The sequence below is a fragment of the Henningerozyma blattae genome, chromosome 3, assembly GCF_000315915.1.
Source record: "Henningerozyma blattae CBS 6284 chromosome 3, complete genome".
NCBI classification, from domain to species: Eukaryota; Fungi; Ascomycota; class Saccharomycetes; order Saccharomycetales; family Saccharomycetaceae; genus Henningerozyma; species Henningerozyma blattae.
Genome location: NC_020187.1, coordinates 1,387,666 through 1,408,164, shown reverse-complemented (window position 1 = coordinate 1,408,164; position 20,499 = coordinate 1,387,666). Strand labels below are relative to the sequence as shown.

The following is a 20,499-nucleotide window of genomic DNA, read 5'->3' as shown; positions in this document are numbered from 1 at the left end:
AAAAAAATAAATGGCAAAATCAAGTGTTATTAAACAATTAAAAGCATTAAATCAAATATCATATACTACTAAAGAAGCTCTAGTCTACTTAAAGCCTGATAAGATAAAATCAATCAATTTATTCTTTAATTTTAAAAATGAAGATGGACATATGGGGGCAAGAAAGTTTTGGAGGAATTATATACCAACTATACAATTTTACAACCCTACCCTTCTAGTCAATGTTACTAGAACTCATCCGCCAGTTATTTTATCTAAAAAATCTAAAATCAAGAAAGTTTTACCAGAAAATATGAAATTTGTTTCTGAACAAGATTTAAATCGCTGTTCTTTAGAAGTTAAGGATCATAACGATAAAACCATAAATAAGATTGAAATGAAATCGAAACATTCGACTGACATTCTAAAAGAATTTTTAGAGCAAGTAGAACATGAAAAAATCCCAGAGGCTGATTTAATCAAGCTTGAATAATTTTCTAAATGACCATTATTACGTTGAGTATCAAACGTTTATATCAGTCTCTCTGTACATATAGATGGATCGTCTCCATAATTTATCATAATTTAAGGGAACAGTATAAATATCAGAAATTTGTAAACATGCCACACTGAGACAAATTATTACATATAGCATTTGATTAATTAAAAACAAAAAGAAAAGACAAGAAAAATATGCAGAACGATGATCTTATGCATATTTTTCTTTGTCTTCAAAAAACATACATCCAGTATATATTCATTGTAAATATAATTTTATTTCACTATACAATAACTAATAATCACAGCAATTTTTCGTCAACAGTTACAAGCTACTATCTTTTTAGAATCTTAATAAACCATCTTCATAAAATAATTACTAAAGATAGGCAATTTTTTTTGTTTATTTTGTTTATTGACTCGCAAGAAGTACTGATAGGGTTACAAAATAAATACAAATGACACGTTTAATATTTTTTTTTAGTTTCCTAGGAACCAGTTGATGAACAAACAACCCACTGGAAAATGTCCGATTGTTGAATAATTTTCCACTATTAAAGTAATCATATTTGTTTTTATTTTTTATCGTTTGTTTCCGTATTGACTTCATTAAATCATTTTTTTTAGAGTATTCGACTTAATTTTTTTAAATCTTTTTCCAGGCCAACTATAATTTACATAATCTTTATTTAGTATACGCTCCCTTGTTCCAAGACTTAAATAATAAAAAAAGCATATGCCCCTTAATTTACTGTTTCTGTGGCAATACAATCTTAATTATTCTTGCATCTCTGATTTATCTCTAATTAGATATTTAACACCAATAATCATTCGTTGTAGCTAGCCCATCAACTTCCCAAGAGAGACATAAACAATCTCTCCAATACATCTATCTATTCACTTTTAATCATGACAAAAAAAAAAAAACCTTCCAATGCTATTTGCCTATAAATTTTCTCAACTTTATTAGGAATGATATTCAATCTCTTTTGCTACGTTTATTACGTTTTCTATTGATATCGGAAATGTTTTCTTCCACTTTTCAGCGAAATGATTGGTGACTATTTCCATATACGGCCAACTCTGGAGAAACAGCGCAGGACAGCAATAGTTATAATATTTGATAATTACAGAAAAAAAAGCCTGTAACCTATGTCAAATGAACGATTAGAAATGAGTAAATATTGGTATATAAAGCCTAATGAAACGGCTCTTTGACGGCCTTATTCTCATGCCTGTTTCCCTGATGTATTTTTTTTTGTTTTTTCTTTTTCTTAGACTTAAAAAAGTCGAACAGCTTGTTCCTTTTTTATTGACGCAAATATATTTCATGGACACAACTAGTTAAACTATGTTTTAATTGTAAGATTCAGCTTTGTCTTTTTACTTACAATGTCTGTGTGATACTTTTCCAGTCGTTTTGTTCAAGTTTTAAAATATAGAGGATTTTTTATGACTTCTCGACTCGACTAGGTCTGGCTAACGAAAAATTATTGATGATTGTGCTTTTTTGTTACGACCAGGTATTGAATTATCGGTAAGGTTCTATCAAGTGGTGAAACCTTTTATAAGTACAGGAACCTATCTTCTCCGAACTATGCAAATTGGATGAATGCATATTAACACCTAGGTCCCATTTCTTCTTCTCCTATTCTCCCTTAGGTTAGTCCTTTTTTTCCCATGATTCAAATTCACAAGATCTCGTTGCGCTTCCCTCTGTAATGCTATTTTTTTAACTTTGCTATTTTTCTTAAATACGATACTAATTTGTCCTATTTTTTACTGTCTTTGTTTTATGCCTGATTCAATTTACATCTAGTTTATACTTTTTTTTATACATGTTCTTATTTAGCCAATACATAAAGTTATGTAGAGTATTTCCTATATTAAGAATTTACATTAGTTTAGTTCTCGTGGGCTTTATTTATTGTATCTTTTATGGCACTGGCCCATATAGTGTCATCGACGTCATTCCGACCGGACATTCCCCGGAACAATCCGGCGCTACCATCGCCAAAACAGGAAGAGGTTGGAAATTTAAGTCTCAGAAGACTCGGAAAAACTCCGCAAGATTCCAGGGCTGCCCTATTCTAATTAAGCGTGAAGAGTGAAACTTTTAGCTCGAGATAAGTATATCAAACGATTATCAAATTATTTTCCTGGGAATTGATAATATAGAAAAGTGTTTGTTGTAGGAAGCTTATTATTTTTCAATAGGTATTGTCTAGAAAGCATTCTATAGGCGTAACGAATTGCCAGTCACTTAGGTTGTGAGAACAAAAAAATAAGATAAAAAAAAATAAAAAAAGCAAGTAATTAGATACAATAATTGAATACTATTGAAATATCGTAAGAGGGTTATTATCATTATTTTATACTGCAAACTGTTGCTAGTCAGATATTAGGATTTTAATTATTTATTTGTATTAATTTGCGACATTAATTCATGACTAAGACGAAGAAAAAAAATAATTGCAGGTATGAATAATAACAATAATATAGACTCAGATATACCGAAATTGGCAGATATAAACAAGAAAAGCACAAAAAATATATCTCTTTCTACTCAGGGGTCACCTGAGTGCTACAGTCATGGCAGCTCTAATCACACTACACATAATACAGAGGGCCATCACCAGCACCACCATCACCACCATACTCATGAGGTACCGATTGACTCTGGAAATAATTTGTCAAAAACTGACATTGAAAATGGAGGAACTTTAAAAGTACTGTCAAATACAAGTGTTGATGCTGGAACTACTATGAAGTCTCCAGTGCAAATAGCTATCCCAAGCAATGTTTTAAGACATTTTAAAAACCAAAATAAAGATATATCAACCCTATCGTTATCATCGATACCAAATGAAAAAAATTATGAGTTTAATGCTAGAATTAATGCTGAGGATGGTGATTCTGAGGTAAGCATAGCTCGATTTAGTTGGGAGGGAGTCACTACAGATGATGATATGAATGATGATGAGTTACTGTTACAAGATGATGATACTATTCAAGAAAAAGAACAATTCAAAACACAGCCACAACCAATACTTTCATCGTTATCTAGATCGGAGGATAGACCAGGGTACCCTAATGGTTTGAAATTATCACCTTCTTCATACGTCGTTTCTGATACAGAAAGATCAAACAAAAATACATCGACGAGAATTAATTCTGGCTTAGGAAAAAAAAATAAAATCGTACAACAGAAATTAGTCTATTCAGATAATGAAGCTTCAATACCTCCACTCTCTGAATCTATTACTAAAGACAAAACAAGAAATATCTTATTGGATCGAAAACATCCTTCTTCTCCATTATCATATACTAGTACTAGGAAACAAGCTTCATTGCCATTAACTACTGATTTAAGGAATTCCAACAAGAAGTATTCCACAGTAGATTTGGAGTCAAAGCCAATATCACCATTAGATTATAAAAAAGAACGAATTTTGCCATCTACTAATGTAGCAAATATTGATATTCCAACTAAAAATCATCACCATCATCATCACCATCATCATCATCAATTAGTGACCACTGACAATGAAATAAGGAAAACTTCTTCTAGCTTAAATTTCTCAGGTAATGATATAAACAAAAACGTTTCTATTTCATCTACAAAATGTAATGAAATTACAAAAAATCTACTACTTTTGAAAACTTCAGAAAGCAAAAAGCCTCCTTTACTTTCTCGTGAATTACATGAAAGGAAAAAAAGTCCTTCACCTCAATTATCTGGAAAACCCCCAATCTCAACCTCAACCTCTCCCGTTACAAAATCTTTATCGACTTTTTTAGGTAATCCCGCTACGTTATCCAATAATTCAAATAATCCTTCAACAACTTCATTTACAACTATTCTTCCCAATTCGAATGTACCGAATAATGCCAAGTCTCCAACTAATACTTCTTCCATAAACACTTCAAATTCCAAGATGAACTCATCATCGAATTCAAGAAAGGAAGTAAAAGAAATAATCCTACTAAAGACTGAAACTTTTCTAGTATACAACACGGGCAAGCATCTTCATAATTATAATAGAATTCCCATTATCAGTGAAAATTCATTTGATATGAAACCTTCCAAAATCTTAAAACCTTCGTTTTATAAAGCTTTAATAGAAGAAAAAAAATTAGACAAGGCTTATTCCATCTTAGATTATAAACATTCTTCTCATCCAGATTCCACCATGGTAACTACCAATGATTGCTATAAAAAATGTAAAGTAAATAAATTAAAAGAAGAAGAACTTTATCTATCTTCTAGTTCAAATAGTACTGATGATAGTAATGAAAAATTAATTCCAAAAGTTGTAAATAAAAACTCCATTATTGGGCCTGATGAATTTCGATTAATTAATAGAATATCAAATAGAATTTATAACATATTGGAAGATGAAAAAGAGAATATTCCACAACCTAAATCATCAACAGGTACTTTTAGTCATATATATGGCAAGCCAATTGCAGTGATTGGTGAAGGTTCATATGGTGTTTTGAAATTATGTTCAAGACCAGCTACTGAGAAAGATGATTATGGTAGCTATAGTAGAACTTATAATGATGGTAAAAATGTATACTTTGCTATAAAAGAATTTGCAAGACCTAAATTATATAGTAGTAAAAAATTCAGCACTAAAATCACATCTGAATTTATTATTGGTCATTCTTTAAATGAATTTTCTCAAAGAAGTAAAAAAACTTCTTTTTATCCAAATATTTTTAATTTATTAGTAACCGACAAGACTTTTATTGAGGTCATGGAATTTTGTGCTGCAGGAGACCTTTTCACTTTAATGAATAATAAATTGAAAAATAATAAAGTGTTTCATCCCCTAGAAGCAGATTGTATCTTTAAACAAATATTATATGCCATTAAATATATGCATGATCATTGTGTAGCACATTGTGATATAAAGCCTGAAAATATTCTATTGCATAAAGATGGGCTAGTTAAAGTTTGTGATTTTGGTGTCAGCCAAGTTTTCCAAACTGGATGGGAAAAGAACCCACATTATCAAAAAGGTGCCCGTGGATCTGAGCCGTACGTAGCACCTGAAGAGTTTATCAAAGATCATAAATATGATCCTAAATTATCAGATTGTTGGAGTTGTGGTATCATCTATTGTAATCTTTTGATGATTGATGAGCCATTATGGAAAGTAGCTATAGCTTCTAAAGATCCTATTTTTAAAGATTATTGCCATCAAATCGTTCATACTAAAAAATTTCAATTAATTGAAACTAAGTTTAAACATATTAACGCAGAGCATAATGAGAATCAAAAACAAACAATTTATGGCATTTTAAGATGGGAACCTGAGAAAAGATTAACAGTTACTCAAGTATTAGAGACACATTGGATGAGACATACGATTTGTTGTGTAGACTATTTACATCGACGTGAACATACTAACCATTAATTATGCTTATAAAGAAAAAAAAATAAATGAAACAAACAAAAAAAGGACAATATGATGTAATATGCAAGTAGAAATTAAGAAATATGAATTATATAAATAAATAGGTAATTATAATGTATATATACATGAAATTGCATGGTGTAGCAATAAAGAAGATTAAATGACACGACTAGATAAGGCACAAATCTTATTCATACCTTTGGCTCTTAACTCTCTCCCTACTATCCCATCATTAGCAAGGATTCTTGTTCCTAATGGATCACCAGTAGTTTTATTAATCAGCACACAAGCATTATCCCCAAATGCCACAGATGACCCATCGGGTCTATTCATATTGGTCTGTCTCGTCCTTACAACAATGGCATGTACTATATCCCCTCTACGTACTCTATTTGTATTGGAGTTACCAGCTATTGATTGTGTCACCGGTCTTGCTTGCTGTATTACACATACTATTCTATCACCGATCTTGGCAGGGGTTTGTGGAGAACCTTTACCAATAACTTTGATACACTCAGCCAATTGAGCTCCTGAGTTATCGATAACTTTCAGCATGGTCTTTAGTTGAATCATCTTTGTTGGTTGTCTTTACTCTATTTTATTTTATTTAAACTGTAAAATATATAAAAATTTATATATATGTAACTTTTTATCGTCTTTATTTTTTTGTAAAAAAATCAATAAAAGCACTCCGAGATTCTCGAACCTCGGACTGGTAATGATTTCCTTACCCTTTTTTTTTTTTATTCAATCATCATCCCTTTAATCAATTATATATTATTTTGTATATCATTGGGCATACAGTTTTACATAGTGGTTTACATATTGTTTTGTTAATATCTTATTAAATCATAGATAATTTAAATAAATATGAGTCGTATAAATATATATATAGAATAAATAAGAGTTACCGAGTTAGGAATACTAGTATATGTTTGGTGATGGTTCTATAGACAGAATATATAATGAATGTAGGAGTGAATGTTTAATATATTGATAGATTAATTACTGACTCTCTCCAGTTCTTCCCTACCTTCTTTGGTGTATAAATATTCGTTATAATCTCTGGCGTTACACCACCAAGCCCAATATATACCTGCTGGGATGGCAACAAACAATATTTGTGATCTGAAACGACGCCATGAGTTGAAGAAGGCGTTATGGAAGGCTCCGTTCAAAGGTTTTTGAGCGTATGGAGAAACAGCATAAGAGGTGATACCCTTTTGCTTTGGTGAGCCCAAATGGCCCCACCAACCCATGTAAGTCTTAGCTTCTGGTCCACCCATTTTGATATGATATGATATATGTTGTAATGATTGTTTAATTCAGATTAAAAGCTATTAATGCTCACGCTTTTTTTTAAAAAATATCTATAATATAAACTATGGTAAAGGATGAATGCCTTACAGCTTTTATAAATAACGTCCTTATTTTATAACACGCTCCGAGAAATCTGACCGGAAAACGGACATAGCGGGTCGTGCAGAATGAGCGATTTAAATTGGGCGACGCAAAATATTCGAGATATAAAAATAATAATAAGCTTAATAATAGCAAACGCAATAACAAGTGTGTTAACAAGTGCAATAGCAATGTGTGTTAGAGATGTTACATATGTGTATAAACGCTAGCAATAGGCTAGAAATATACAGGTGTAAGCGAGGGATACCGTGGCAAGAGACGAATATACAACGAGAAATGAAAATATATAAATTGAGAAGCAAAAGTGATAATTTGAAAGTCAAAGGATATACAGAAATTACTTTGTTCTCTTGTAAACCTTATTCAAGAAAGTTGTAAGTACCTGGCTTTTAAAACCACGGGATTCATCGACTTGAGCAATTTGGGCTTGTAATTCTTTGGCGATTTTTTCCTCGTAGGTAGTATATTCTTGATCAATTTTCAAATCATAGAAAACTTTCTTACATTTGGCTTCACTTTCAGAATTTCTTTGACCATAATTGGCATCCAAAATGGTTCTTTGTTCAGGAGTGGCCAATTGTAATGCTTTATTAATAACCCAAGAACATTTGTTATCTTGGATATCAGTTCCAATCTTACCAATTTGTTCTGGGGTACCGAAACAATCCAAATAATCGTCTTGGATTTGGAAATATTCACCCAGTGGGATTAAAACATCACGGGCTTGTTTTAAGTCCTTTTCATCAGTGATACCAGCTACATACATAGCCAATGCTACTGGTAAATAGAATGAATAATAAGCAGTCTTAAAAATGACAATGAATGAATGTTTGTCGAGGCTAAATTTTGTCAAATCAACTTTATCTTCTGGTGCGGTGATTAAATCTAACAATTGACCCAACTCGGTTTGGAAAGTTACTTCATGGAATAATTCAATCAAATCAATATAATATGATTCTTTTTTGAAATGACTCTTCAACAATTTATAAATAGCAGCTTCTAACATAAATGAATCATTAATGGCAATGTCACCCACATCTGGAACTTTATACCAACAAGGTTGGCCACGTCTAGTTAAAGAATGATCCATCATATCATCTGCTACCAAGAAATAGGCTTGTAAAAGTTCGACACACCACCCTAATAATGCCAATTGATCGTATTCCTTGGAATCCAATTCTTCAACATCATGGTAACCTTTCAAGATAACATATGTGTCTACTACAGAAAGACCACGGTTCAATTTACCCCCAGGTGTGTTATGATTTAGAGATTTAGCAAACCAATCGATGGCTTCTTGGGGCATCCCATAATCTTTCAAACTTTGGGTCAATTCTTCCACGATAATTGGAAATCTGCTTAAAAACTTAGTTTTATTAACACTCTTCTTGCTCATTTTGTTGATATCTGTCAAGTTGGGATATTACTTTTCTTTTTGTTGGTTAAACTCTAATCCAAATTTATAACATCTTTATATAAGGTTGCTTCCTTTATTTCTCGCAGTTTTTTGCATGCATATTTCCAAGATCGGGAAAATGTATATCAATTAGAAATCGAAATTCCATACACTCTCGTATATTAATATGTCCGATATAACGTTGAAGTTAAACGAAAGACACAAAATAGCTAGTATCCACATTGTACCTTCGATTAGTTTAATGAATGGATGAAGTATGCCCGGTAAACTTTAGAGTATAAAAATTGATTCCTGTCAATACATGTGGTTCTAATTTACAATAAAAAGTTATATAATATATATACATATATATATATATATTTATCTATATATTCATAGACAGGTAAAGGATTTTCTGTTATTTGAAATTTTGAATGTGTGCTTCAGCGTCTTCTACTCTTACCTGGTCTGACACTTTTACCTTTCATCTTTCTTTGTGAAAAACCAGTAATGTTCATAGAGGATTCAGCGTCATTCTTTCTCTTAAATCTTTTCATACCACCAAAACCATATTTAGTATTTTTATTTTCTCTTTTACTATTAGCTTTGGCTCTTTTGAAACGATTATTACTTTCCTCACTTGCGGCAGCTTCTTCAATACCAACATTAAATTCTTCTCCACCAATTTCACTGTGCTTTCTCTTTTTCTTTAAAGATTTAATCTTCTCTAATGTATCTCTCTTTTCTATTTGTCTCTTCTGTAAAGTAGCAACTTGAACTTGCTTACCGAATTTCTTTAAGTTTCTTTGTCTTCTAGCTTCTTCACGGGCTTTCTTTTCACTAGCTTCTTGAACTAGCTTACCTTTAATCTTGTCCATATGTTCATCATTCTTTACCATTTCAGCAAAATAATCTAATGGTCTCTTAAATGGTACCTTTAATCTATTCAATTCTTCACGAGCTTCTTGAACGGCTTCCAAAGATTGTTTATAAAATGCTAATTCTCTTTCAGTGTCATCATAAATATCTTTAATACCTTCATCAGTATTGCTCTTGGATGTAATAGTTTGATGTTCTTGGAAAGAATGCTTTTTCCATGGTAATTGGATACGTTCTAACGCATTCTTCATTGCCTTAGTGTTGTTGATGGTTAATTTGTGATGTGGAACCACATCAGCATCAGAATCAAATTCGACATCGGATAATGGTACATCTTCTACTTCTTCTTCTTCTTCTTCTTCTTCAGCAGATTCAGACTCTTTTTCAGCTTCTTCATCGTCTTCTTCTTCATCATCATCATCAGATTCAGATTCAGAATCACTCTTGGATAATTTTTCCAAATCTAATCTCTTTTCTTCATCATCATCTTCTTCTTCAATTTCATCGTCATCTTGTTCTTCAATATTTTCCTTTTCTTCTTTTTCTTTCTTGGTATCTAATTCACTCATCTTTTTCAATTGCTTCTTCAACTTTCTCTTTTCTTTGTGAGATAAAGCATTACTTTCATACTCTTCGGTATCCTTAACAGGCTCCATAGTTATAGCTTTTTTGATTGCTGATTTTTTAACATCTTCACTGTTAACAACTTTTGGCTCAGCTTTCTTTAAATGTTCATTTTTCTTGCTAAGCTTTTCCTGTTCAATTTTGTCTTGTTTTTCAACTTCCTTTTGATGAGCTAGTAGCTCTTTTAATTTATAACCTTTAGCCATATTTAAATTTATATAGTTAGATCTACTAAAATGTCACTATTACAATTAAGCTGTTTTAAAATAAATATCAAGTCACAGAAGAAATATCTTATATATAATGTACACATTATTATTATTACACTAGTTAATCTACTATTAATTTTTCATCATCTCATCGCATTTCACATTTCCGGAAATTTTCAAGCTGAAAAATTTTAAAATGTGGAAAATTTTTATTCATCTTAAAATCACCCGGATATAACTATTGAAATTATTAATTTCTATTGGTTAACTATTACGAGATGCACCATTCATTAACAAATTTATACTAATTCACCCTCTACTAATTGCTCATAGAGATCGCTAGCAATATATGATTCTAATGTTGGTCCATCATTACTCATAAACCCACCATTAGTTAATCCTTTACGTCTTCTTGTCTTCATAACAAAATCACGAGCAAGACTATTATATGGGGCAGGCTTCAATTTCGGTATTGGTGCGTCTTTATCCATAACATTCCCTGGAACTTCCCTCCAAATTTTATTCCAGAAATGCAACTGACACATTGCTCCACCTCTTGTAGCCAACCTTAGGTCAACTTCAAATCCAATTGAATCGATGACAGGGATTTGAGCCTTAATTTCACTCAATGGTGATCCACCAATGTTATTGTTACGGTATATACGGCCACCACGTCTTTTTCTAATTACTTCTTCAACAATGGGTATTAGATTACTCTTTGTAATAACTTGAACTTCATAAATCGGTTCTAATACGGTTGGTTTACCAGTCAATAGACCAACATAACATGCTTTACGAATTAATGGAATAATTTGGGTAGAGATAAGGGCTGTATCTTGACTTTCATCATCTATCATCAATTTTAATAGCTTAAATTTAACACCATAAATAGGTTCTTCTGCCAAAGGTCCTTCTCTTATAGCCCAATGAAACCCCTGTATTATTTGTTTCTTATACGTATTGATCTTATCTTTATCTGTTTCATCCTCTAATGTATCATCAATAAATGCATTACAATTATTAAAAGTCCAAACATTTCTTGCCTCTAGAGAGTCCCAATCGTATTTGGTTCTCAAAAGTTTCGACATTTGTCTCTTATTGGAATTTAACTCTTCGTCTGAAATGTTATTCTCACTTAAATCTTTAATTAAATTTAATGGCAAGGGTTCAACACCAATACTAATCTCGATCATATTATTTGATGATTTCACTGGTATAGATGCAAATGATTCAGATGAGCAGCTTTCTGAAAATATAGTTAAAGGCATAGATATTTTGATTTCCATATTGGCATAATTATTTCTTAAATCATATAAGACGCAATCTAAGTACAATTCACCATTACCTACTATAATATGTTCACCAGACTCTTCTATTTTAATTTTAATACCGGGATAATACTTGGATACCTTATTTAAACCATCTAATAATTTCGGAAGTTCTTTTGGATTATATGGTTCAATAACAACTTTAAACACAGAATCACTTATGTAATTTATTGGGAAAAATAACGGAATCCTAATTTCTTGCACACTTGTTATTGTGGCAGATTTAATGAATGACGAGTAAATGCCTTTAATTAGAACGATTTGGTTTTCAAAAGCCTCAGAGACTGGCGTAGTAAACCTTCCACCCAGTAATACAATATCTGTAACTACAGATTCTGTAGATTCATCAAGTATGCTTTCAGTATCAAATTCTTGTTTCTGCAGGTTATTATTCGTAGCAAAGTCATTATGATTAGTTGGGACCATACTAGAATCCGTTACACGGATTTTCATACCTTTAGTAATCGAACCACGGTATATACGTACCAAGCTCCACTCTTCTCCACCGTAATCAATATTTTTTAGTGCATGCGCCAATAAAGCAGTTTCAGTTTTATTAATTTTATGTGTAATGGATAAATTAAGTTTATTATCAATGATTAAGTTGTTATCAAAATTTACCAAACTATCAACTAATCCTTGTTGTGAGCGGAATATTTGTCGAAGGATATTTCTCAATAATGGTTGTGGATCAAGTGTTAAATCAGATTCACCTAGATGAATGTTGAAGTTAGATTTCATAAGTGATGCTAAAGTTGACCTTTCATTTGCCAAGGTATTGGTAAATATTTTATACAGTGGTATAAGAATAAATTCTACAAAAGTTGGAGTTTTAGAATTATTTCTTCGGGAACTAAACTTACCTTTTTCAAAATATATATCTCCCCATAGTCTTTGACAAAATCCTTGTGATTTTTCAGCCGGTAGCTTTGATGAATAATAATACTGGACAAATTCTTTTATTGAAAATGTGAAACCTAATTTAGTTGATGCAAATAATACATTATTCTTTGTAGGGCAATATTCTATATCGGTTGACATCTCATTGATTTCGTCAACAATTTGCTTCATTTTTAAATAAGCCTCATTAGGCGGTAATCTCATTTCTAGTATTAATCTGTCAATTTTATTGATAACAAATAAAACTCCCATTTTTCTTCTATTTTTACACTCATCAAATAATTTAGCAACTATTGAAGTAAATCCTTCAACCGCATCTATACAAATAATTGCAAGATCACATGCTGATATCCCCACTGCCATTTCATCAATAAAATCGACATGCCCAGGAGTATCTAAAATATTTAAAGCAAAAGATTTATCGTTTAGATCTGTAGCTAAGAAAGAAATACCATTCAGTTTTGTAGAAATCCCCCTATCAATTTCCAATTTTGTATTATCAGTATATTTTAATGGTTTCCATCCTAACTTAACATTCTTACTCATATTCGGTATTTTTTTAAATGCATCAAGCACTAATAAATCTACTAAAGAAGTTTTACCAGAATGCAATGGTCCAACTACTGAAATGTTTCTAACTCTTTCGGGTGCATGTAAGGTTCCAAGGAAGTATTCAGGATCGTACCGCATTTTAGGTATATCATTGTTTGATCTAGTGTATACTAAATGCTTCAGGTGAGCATTTACGTCATTTATTGGTTCAACAATTGGTTGATCCTTAGATTGTCTATCTTCGGATTCTGATAGAACTTCGACGTCACTGTCGTACACTGTGCCTAGAGCACCTGAAACTAAAGCTTTTGAATTTTCTATTTCATTATCGAGATAGTTACCATCATCATCAAATTCCTTATCAGAAGACTCTTGTGATTGATTAAAATGTCTTTCTGTCTCTTCAAGATCAGAAGCTGAATCAGAATCGAAGGCGTCTTGACCAATTAGATTACCAAACTCATCATACAAATCTTCATCCATAGCTCAATTTGATTTAATTGTCTGGCAAATTTCTAGGGTTATTTGGTCTTTGTTCAATTAAACTATATCAAACATTTTTACAATAGTTTAAATTTTATGTTATACATTCTTTATTTTTCTAATTTTCGGACCTAGAGTTAGATTTCTTTATTTCAACATAAAGCTTATTCTTGAAAGCAGAAAAGAAAATCCAATTAAAATAATAAAATTTAAGGTCAACAAGAAACAAACATTCATCTACAATATCGCAACACTATACATTATCGCTTTTGAATATTTATATACTTTTCCTTGAATATTGTATCATTAAAAACACGTGACGTGGCGTCATTATTGAATATTGCATATACGAGCGAATATTTTAAGCCATTTTAAAAGTATCAACAAAGGCGTTCCTACTTGAAAAACAAAGGCGTGTGATAATAATAGACATCACAAAACCTTTTTTTATCATTCATATACTGCGACTTTATATTGCTAAACTATAGTAATATTTGGCAGTCTAATTTAGGGCTGTGGACCATATTGAAAGGTATTTAGAAGCAGTTTTTTAGCTTAGCTGGAGAGAATAATAAAAATAAGAATCATTTTCCTATTTAACGAAAAGTTCACCTTAATATCAACATTTCGCCTTAAAATTTTCTAGACAGATCCTCTATTAAAATTGTTAACATATATCCATATCATACACATTTGAACTTTTTTTATTTTTATTTTTAATTTATTCTTATCTTTATTACCCTGTATACTTACGAACAAATTCAATTTTTGAATTTTTTACTACATGAATAATGGTTCAAGATTATAGACCCTTACCAGTTCCAGAATCATTACGTGATATCAATATTCCAAAACCAGATGAAATATTTGATAATCTATATACCATTTTCCATGATGATGCAGAAACTGAAGGACCTCAAGAAGTGGAGCATTTTAACTATCATCAAGATTTAGATAAAAGTTTATTGTCACGAGGCTCTGTCATGGGGCTAGGGTTTGGTTTAATGAGCCCTGTTTTAGGGATGTGCACTAGTATGGCTATTGGTTTGATGAATGGTGGACCTGCTACAATCATGTGGGGATTCTTAATATCCGGTATTATGGTATGGTTTTGTTCTTTATCTCTGGGTGAAATTGTTTCAAAATTCCCCATGGAACTTCATGTGAGTAGTGCTATGCTAGCACCAAAGAAATTAAAGTTAATTTGCTCATGGTATACAGGTTGGTTAACATTAATTGGTAATTGGACTATGAGCACAAGTATCACATTTGCAGGTGCACAATTAACGATTTCCTTAATATTGATGGCCAATAATGATCTAATTTCAGAAACAAATTTAATATTCTTCACAGTTATAGTATTTTATTTGGTAGTAACCATAGTCGGTATTGTTAACTTAAAATTGGCAAGATTTATTGAAATTATAAATAAAGTCTGTGTCTATTGGATTATATATGCCATTTTATTTATCGATATTCTTTTATTATTTTTCCATTCTGGAAAATATAGATCATTAAAATTCGCCTTATTTCACTTCGATAATAGTTTATCTGGATATGCTAATTGTTTTGTTTCCTTTATTATAGGTTTTCAGCAATCTAATTTTACACTACAAGGGTTTAGTATGTTACCTGCATTGGCAGATGAAGTTAAAGAAGCAGAACGAGATATCCCCAGAGCAATGTCAGCTTCAGTTTTAATTTCTACTGTTTCTGGTTTTATATTTTTATTACCAATTATGTTAATTTTACCAGATAATACTAATTTATTTGCAGATCATAAAATTCTGCCCATTGTTAGTATTTTCACACAATCTACACATTCCACCTTTGTTTCTTTTTTCTTAGTCTTAATGATACTGGGCAACTTATTTTTCTCTGGGATTGGTTCCATAACAACTTCATCTCGTGTGGTTTACAGTTTTAGTCGTGATCATGCAATTCCAAAGCACGAATTCTGGACATATGTGGATCCACAATCTGTTTCAAAAGTTCCTAAATATTCTGTCCTATTAAGTATGGCAGTATCTTATCTATTAGGTATATTGGCACTATTTTCTACTGCGGCATTTAATGCATTCATTGGTGCAGCAGTATTGTGTTTATGTTCTGCCACAGTCTTACCTCTAGTATTAGTATTATTTACAAGAAGAAGAATATTACGCAATGCACCAATCAAGATACATTATAAATTAGGTTGGATTGTTAATATCACATCTATTGTATGGTTGCTATTATCAATGGGATCTGTATGTTTACCTTCTCAAGTGCCAGTAACAGTAAGAACAATGAACTACGCACTGATTGTTTATGTTGCTTGTTTAATCGCAATAACTATATTATATTTCCGTTGGGGGAAATATCACTTCACGTTACCTTTAGTTGATGAGGATTATAAGAACCTGACGTCAATCATGGAGAGTGCAACTTCATCTAATTTTCCTACTAATTTTGCATTTTCTAAAAAAAATGATGATCAAACTTCTACTCCAGAGACTGTATTTGATGCAGACGTTGAATTAGAAATGGGTATGAGTTCATCAAGAAATAGTATTTCTAAAGAACCATTAGATTCCTACGACGTTACAACAGGAGGATTATCTATGCCTACATTGATAAGATCAACAAGTCCCCATGTGGATACCAACATATTTGATAGCACCGATGAATTTGACCTAGGAACTTCTCCTAGATCTGCTACTATGTCTACAAAAGAAATATTAGGCGACCAACAGCGTGATAATCCGTTCGATGAAAGACAACAATCATGACAAAGAACTAAATTTTCTGCTCCTGCACATTCTACAGCATTAAACTAATACTCTCTACTCATTAATTCCTATTACACTCATTTATATATATGCATATTTGTGTGTATGTATGTGTTAATCTCTTTTCCAAATCGTAATATAAATCTGTGTTTTTTTATTGCATTATCCAATACAATTATATTCCTATTTTATCATTTCCTAATTTCCCTATTTTTCTATTTCTATCTCCCTATATTAGTGTAGTCACTACATATTCATTTTTAGAGATAGTCATTTCCATTTCTATTCATCTATATATGCTAAATATATAACTTTAAACTCATATACTATCATTTAAGTCTCCCAAGCATGTAAATAAAATATTTGCATATCTTGTGGCAATTAGCTTAATCCGATTTGTCAGAATATTTTGTGACATTATCACACTCCGGGTAAATATAGGAAAACCGCGGAGTGGTCCCTGTACATGAACAATTTAATAAAAACAGCATAAATAGCTTTAAATGGCAGGATTTAAACAAAGCACTTGAAAGGGCACAAGAAGCAGTTAGTATATGCATAAGACCGTCAAGATCAATAATACGGTTGTTATTTCGGTTCTGAGCCGGGTCGCAGCCTGCAGTTGAAAGTGATCGTTCGTTTACTACATTTCCAATAGACATTTTTTAAGGACTCTCATTACTGGTTGAGATATTTTAAATTAGTAATCAAATTATTATTTTTCTCGAGATTAAGTATATATAATTACAAACTCATCTATTACTATTATCGTCATCTATTTTTATAAGTTTCATCTTTTCTAATCCTTTGTGGCTATCGATTAACTATTAATCATCTATAATGTTGGCTCATTTGTTGCGGAAGAGTCCCAACTCCAGTCTCATTAATCCTAGTAATAACAGTAATAACTCCAATATAAGCTCAAATTCTAATTTCAGTACGCATTATACAAATAATTCAAATAATCAAGCGTCTAATCTATATTCTGGTTCTCTGCATGCAAAATTTCATTCAAATGCAAATGTAGATACATCTTCAGTAAATTTTAATACTACAGACACTAATATCCCTAAGGTATATGCACAAAACCATATGTTGGATCATATGTATGATGATTTGAAATTTAAATTGTTCGGTACAAACACATTAAAAGATAAAAATGATAGGATCTGTAATATACAAACTGAAAATAAAGAAAAGCCTACCATGACAAATCCACCATCATTAATTCGGCGAACTTCTTCCTCTCTTTCCTTATCGAATGAGCGATTTCAAGATGGGTTTGGTGTGTTTATTGTGGAAGAGACTGCTAAGCGTATGAGTCGATGTAGTTATAGGATAGCTATGGAATACGTTAGTATTAAAGGTACTGCTATTCAAAAAATCAGGCCTAATGAATTAAAAGAATATATATTTGGTTCGCCAATTAGATTATCAAATAGTACTCAAACAACTAAAATAAGATTTATCCCTACTTCAGGTTTGATAATGGTGACAAGATTATTTTATTTTGAAGCTGGTAGTAATAGGTTAGCAATTTGCTTTTGTGTTCCTAAAAAATATTTAGTAGCTATTTGTGAGGTTTGGAAACAAGTTTCACTTTGGTTTGATCGGATTCAAGATATTATAATTAATTTAATTAAAAATAGAGGCGCCAATAATAATTATCGATCATTTGTTCTATCGCCATGTGGTGGTAATAATGGAGATAATTCAGAGATTTTATTACCTGTGGATATTAGAAATCAATATCCTGTGGAAGCAGAACGTATTATAACCTGTTTAAAAAAAATGTTGATACCAAATATAGAATCCATCTATATTACTCCAAGGTTATTTATGTATCCAACGACTTCAAAAGGCTTTGTTGAATCTTGGTTTATTGATGTATTTAACTGGTTAGAAATTAAAGATGGTAATAAAATGGGGTTTCTTACTGTTTTGATGGCTAAAATAATGATGGATTTTAGAGATTTATTGAAAAAATCAGATGTTACTAGAATAGTTATTCTGTCAGGGAATCCCGTGGTGGCTAATAAATTAATATTTATATTATCTGGTTTATTGGGACCCAAATATAAAGGTAGGGTTGAATTTGATACTATGGGCAACTCTAACCTATTATCAATTGGACATAAGAAAAAACCGTATAATTTTAAAGATCATTTACCAAATACTAATAATACTAATTATAATCATAATAATAATAATAATCACAATCATAATAACGCTAACAATGCGTCATTTGACTCGATTAATAATATGAGACAACCAAGTGAAACTGGGACCGTTACATCTTCTGAAGAAGCTTCTAATGCTACTGTTGAACAATTTCCATCACTTACTATGCATTCTACATCAAAAGGTTGGGAAATACCTAAGAAAAGAGGGACTACAAATTTAGCATCGATATCTTCAAATGAATTTCTTGGAGATGTTATTCAACCATCATCTTTTAAAAGTGGTAGTAGTTCTTTGCATCATCTATTTTCATCAATATCTAGCCAAACGGGTTCACATGGATCATGGTTTAGTAAGAGACCCACTATATCACAACATATGCAGCATACTCCATCTACTATATCTAGTGGCTCGTATGATAGACTACCTTCATTGTTTCGGTCCAGTAGTAATACATCTATATTTGGTGGGCAAGGTTCTGGCCAAGGTAGAACATTTTCTAATTTAAGTTCATCATTTGCTACCACGGCATTAGCAAGTTTTAGTACACCTCAACAATCACCATCAATTAGTGAATATGATGATTATCCATGGTTTGGTACACCTTCGACTAATAACTCCAATACAAATAATACAGAATTATTTTCATATAATAATGGATCATTATCTTATAAGAAAAATTCTAAATATAATTTCCCCATGGTTAATTTACAACTTGAACGGAATTATCAAAGATTATCACAAGAATCGATCCTTGATGAGGCATTTGATAGAATAAGCAAGGATACGACAATGGAATTGATAGACACTGTTGATAATCAAAACGATAGCAGTACAGATTATAAGATCACTATGGGTAATGAAAACCATGCATCTGTATTGGAAGTACCAATGAGAGATTTGGATGATGATAAGAATGAAGAATCGATCTTGGAAGGTATATCAGATACTGAACAATTGCCAAGATACACTATATTCCAGCCATACTATAATGGATTATTTCAATTACAAGCATGTCCACAAGGTAGTGAATCTGAACATAAAGTGACATTATCGATGAAACAAGAACTTTATAATCATTCCGAAGTTCATACGTTATTAGTACTCCCGGGAACCCGTGAAATTAAAGAAGTTATTATGAGTAAGAAATCATTAACCGAGAATGGGAAATCGAAAATTTGTACCAATGATTCCAATACAGATTTGGAATCATTAATATCGCCCAATTCTACGGAACGTGTAATTTTAAGAACCAAGAGAATATTTGGCAATGGTAGAATCATCTCTAATAATGGCATTACTCCTACTACAAATCTTGCGTCTACCGCTATAACCCCGGATACTACCGGAGGCTTACTGGTGGATTATGCTACATTGATTGAAGATATTTTAAAACAGGCCAATGATATATTTATGTCCACTTCCACCAGCAATATATTATCTACCAATAATACTAATAATGATAACAATAATAACATTACTTCTATCAATAATCTAGCTTCCACGGCTCCAGCCACAGCAGCCTCTACTGCCAATAATACAACTGTTCAAGATATTGGACCTATAACAGGATCTTCAGTAGTAGCTACAAGTATGGCTTCTCCACATTTTACTCAAAACTCTACTACAGCTACCATAGCTGGCCCAATTGCAAGAGATGATATCTCTAGTATAAGAGACGATCTCTCTAGTTTAAAAGATGATATCCCTAATACAAGAGATGATACCCCTAGTGCAAGCAATGATACCTGCAATGTTGAACCAATGAACCGTGGACTCCAATTACAAGCTCTATTTACAAAACTGTTGAACCCTGAATTGTCACTGCCCAATCCTATTCCCACTTAATAA

General features: G+C 31.7%; 9 protein-coding genes across 9 annotated transcripts; 4 read left to right on the top strand and 5 right to left on the bottom strand.

Moving 5' to 3' along the window:
• Positions 1-10: 10 nt before the first annotated feature.
• On the top strand, positions 11-472 carry MRP49 (mitochondrial 54S ribosomal protein mL61; the record flags this gene model as incomplete). Its single annotated transcript, XM_004179850.1, has 1 exon — positions 11-472. The coding sequence occupies one exon, from the start codon at positions 11-13 to the stop codon at positions 470-472; it is 462 nt and encodes a 153-aa protein (XP_004179898.1).
• Positions 473-2,957: 2,485 nt separating this feature from the next.
• On the top strand, positions 2,958-5,903 carry TBLA0C05800 (uncharacterized protein; the record flags this gene model as incomplete). Its single annotated transcript, XM_004179849.1, has 1 exon — positions 2,958-5,903. One exon carries the CDS (start codon positions 2,958-2,960, stop codon positions 5,901-5,903), a length of 2,946 nt encoding a protein of 981 aa, XP_004179897.1.
• A 156-nt stretch (positions 5,904-6,059) lies between these two features.
• Positions 6,060-6,476, bottom strand: MRPL38 (mitochondrial 54S ribosomal protein uL14m; the record flags this gene model as incomplete). Its single annotated transcript, XM_004179848.1, has 1 exon — positions 6,060-6,476. The coding sequence occupies one exon, from the start codon at positions 6,474-6,476 to the stop codon at positions 6,060-6,062; it is 417 nt and encodes a 138-aa protein (XP_004179896.1).
• A 428-nt stretch (positions 6,477-6,904) lies between these two features.
• QCR8 (ubiquinol--cytochrome-c reductase subunit 8) lies at positions 6,905-7,189 on the bottom strand (the record flags this gene model as incomplete). The annotated part of the gene is made up of 1 exon (XM_004179847.1): positions 6,905-7,189. The coding sequence occupies one exon, from the start codon at positions 7,187-7,189 to the stop codon at positions 6,905-6,907; it is 285 nt and encodes a 94-aa protein (XP_004179895.1).
• Positions 7,190-7,662: 473 nt separating this feature from the next.
• ERG20 (bifunctional (2E,6E)-farnesyl diphosphate synthase/dimethylallyltranstransferase) lies at positions 7,663-8,721 on the bottom strand (the record flags this gene model as incomplete). The annotated part of the gene is made up of 1 exon (XM_004179846.1): positions 7,663-8,721. The coding sequence occupies one exon, from the start codon at positions 8,719-8,721 to the stop codon at positions 7,663-7,665; it is 1,059 nt and encodes a 352-aa protein (XP_004179894.1).
• Positions 8,722-9,164: 443 nt separating this feature from the next.
• EBP2 (Ebp2p) lies at positions 9,165-10,430 on the bottom strand (the record flags this gene model as incomplete). The annotated part of the gene is made up of 1 exon (XM_004179845.1): positions 9,165-10,430. The coding sequence occupies one exon, from the start codon at positions 10,428-10,430 to the stop codon at positions 9,165-9,167; it is 1,266 nt and encodes a 421-aa protein (XP_004179893.1).
• A 302-nt stretch (positions 10,431-10,732) lies between these two features.
• SNU114 (U5 snRNP GTPase SNU114) lies at positions 10,733-13,696 on the bottom strand (the record flags this gene model as incomplete). The annotated part of the gene is made up of 1 exon (XM_004179844.1): positions 10,733-13,696. The coding sequence occupies one exon, from the start codon at positions 13,694-13,696 to the stop codon at positions 10,733-10,735; it is 2,964 nt and encodes a 987-aa protein (XP_004179892.1).
• Positions 13,697-14,487: 791 nt separating this feature from the next.
• TPO5 (Tpo5p) lies at positions 14,488-16,467 on the top strand (the record flags this gene model as incomplete). Its single annotated transcript, XM_004179843.1, has 1 exon — positions 14,488-16,467. One exon carries the CDS (start codon positions 14,488-14,490, stop codon positions 16,465-16,467), a length of 1,980 nt encoding a protein of 659 aa, XP_004179891.1.
• Positions 16,468-17,307: 840 nt separating this feature from the next.
• Positions 17,308-20,496, top strand: LST4 (Lst4p; the record flags this gene model as incomplete). The annotated part of the gene is made up of 1 exon (XM_004179842.1): positions 17,308-20,496. The coding sequence occupies one exon, from the start codon at positions 17,308-17,310 to the stop codon at positions 20,494-20,496; it is 3,189 nt and encodes a 1,062-aa protein (XP_004179890.1).
• Between the last annotated feature and the right edge of the window lie 3 nt (positions 20,497-20,499).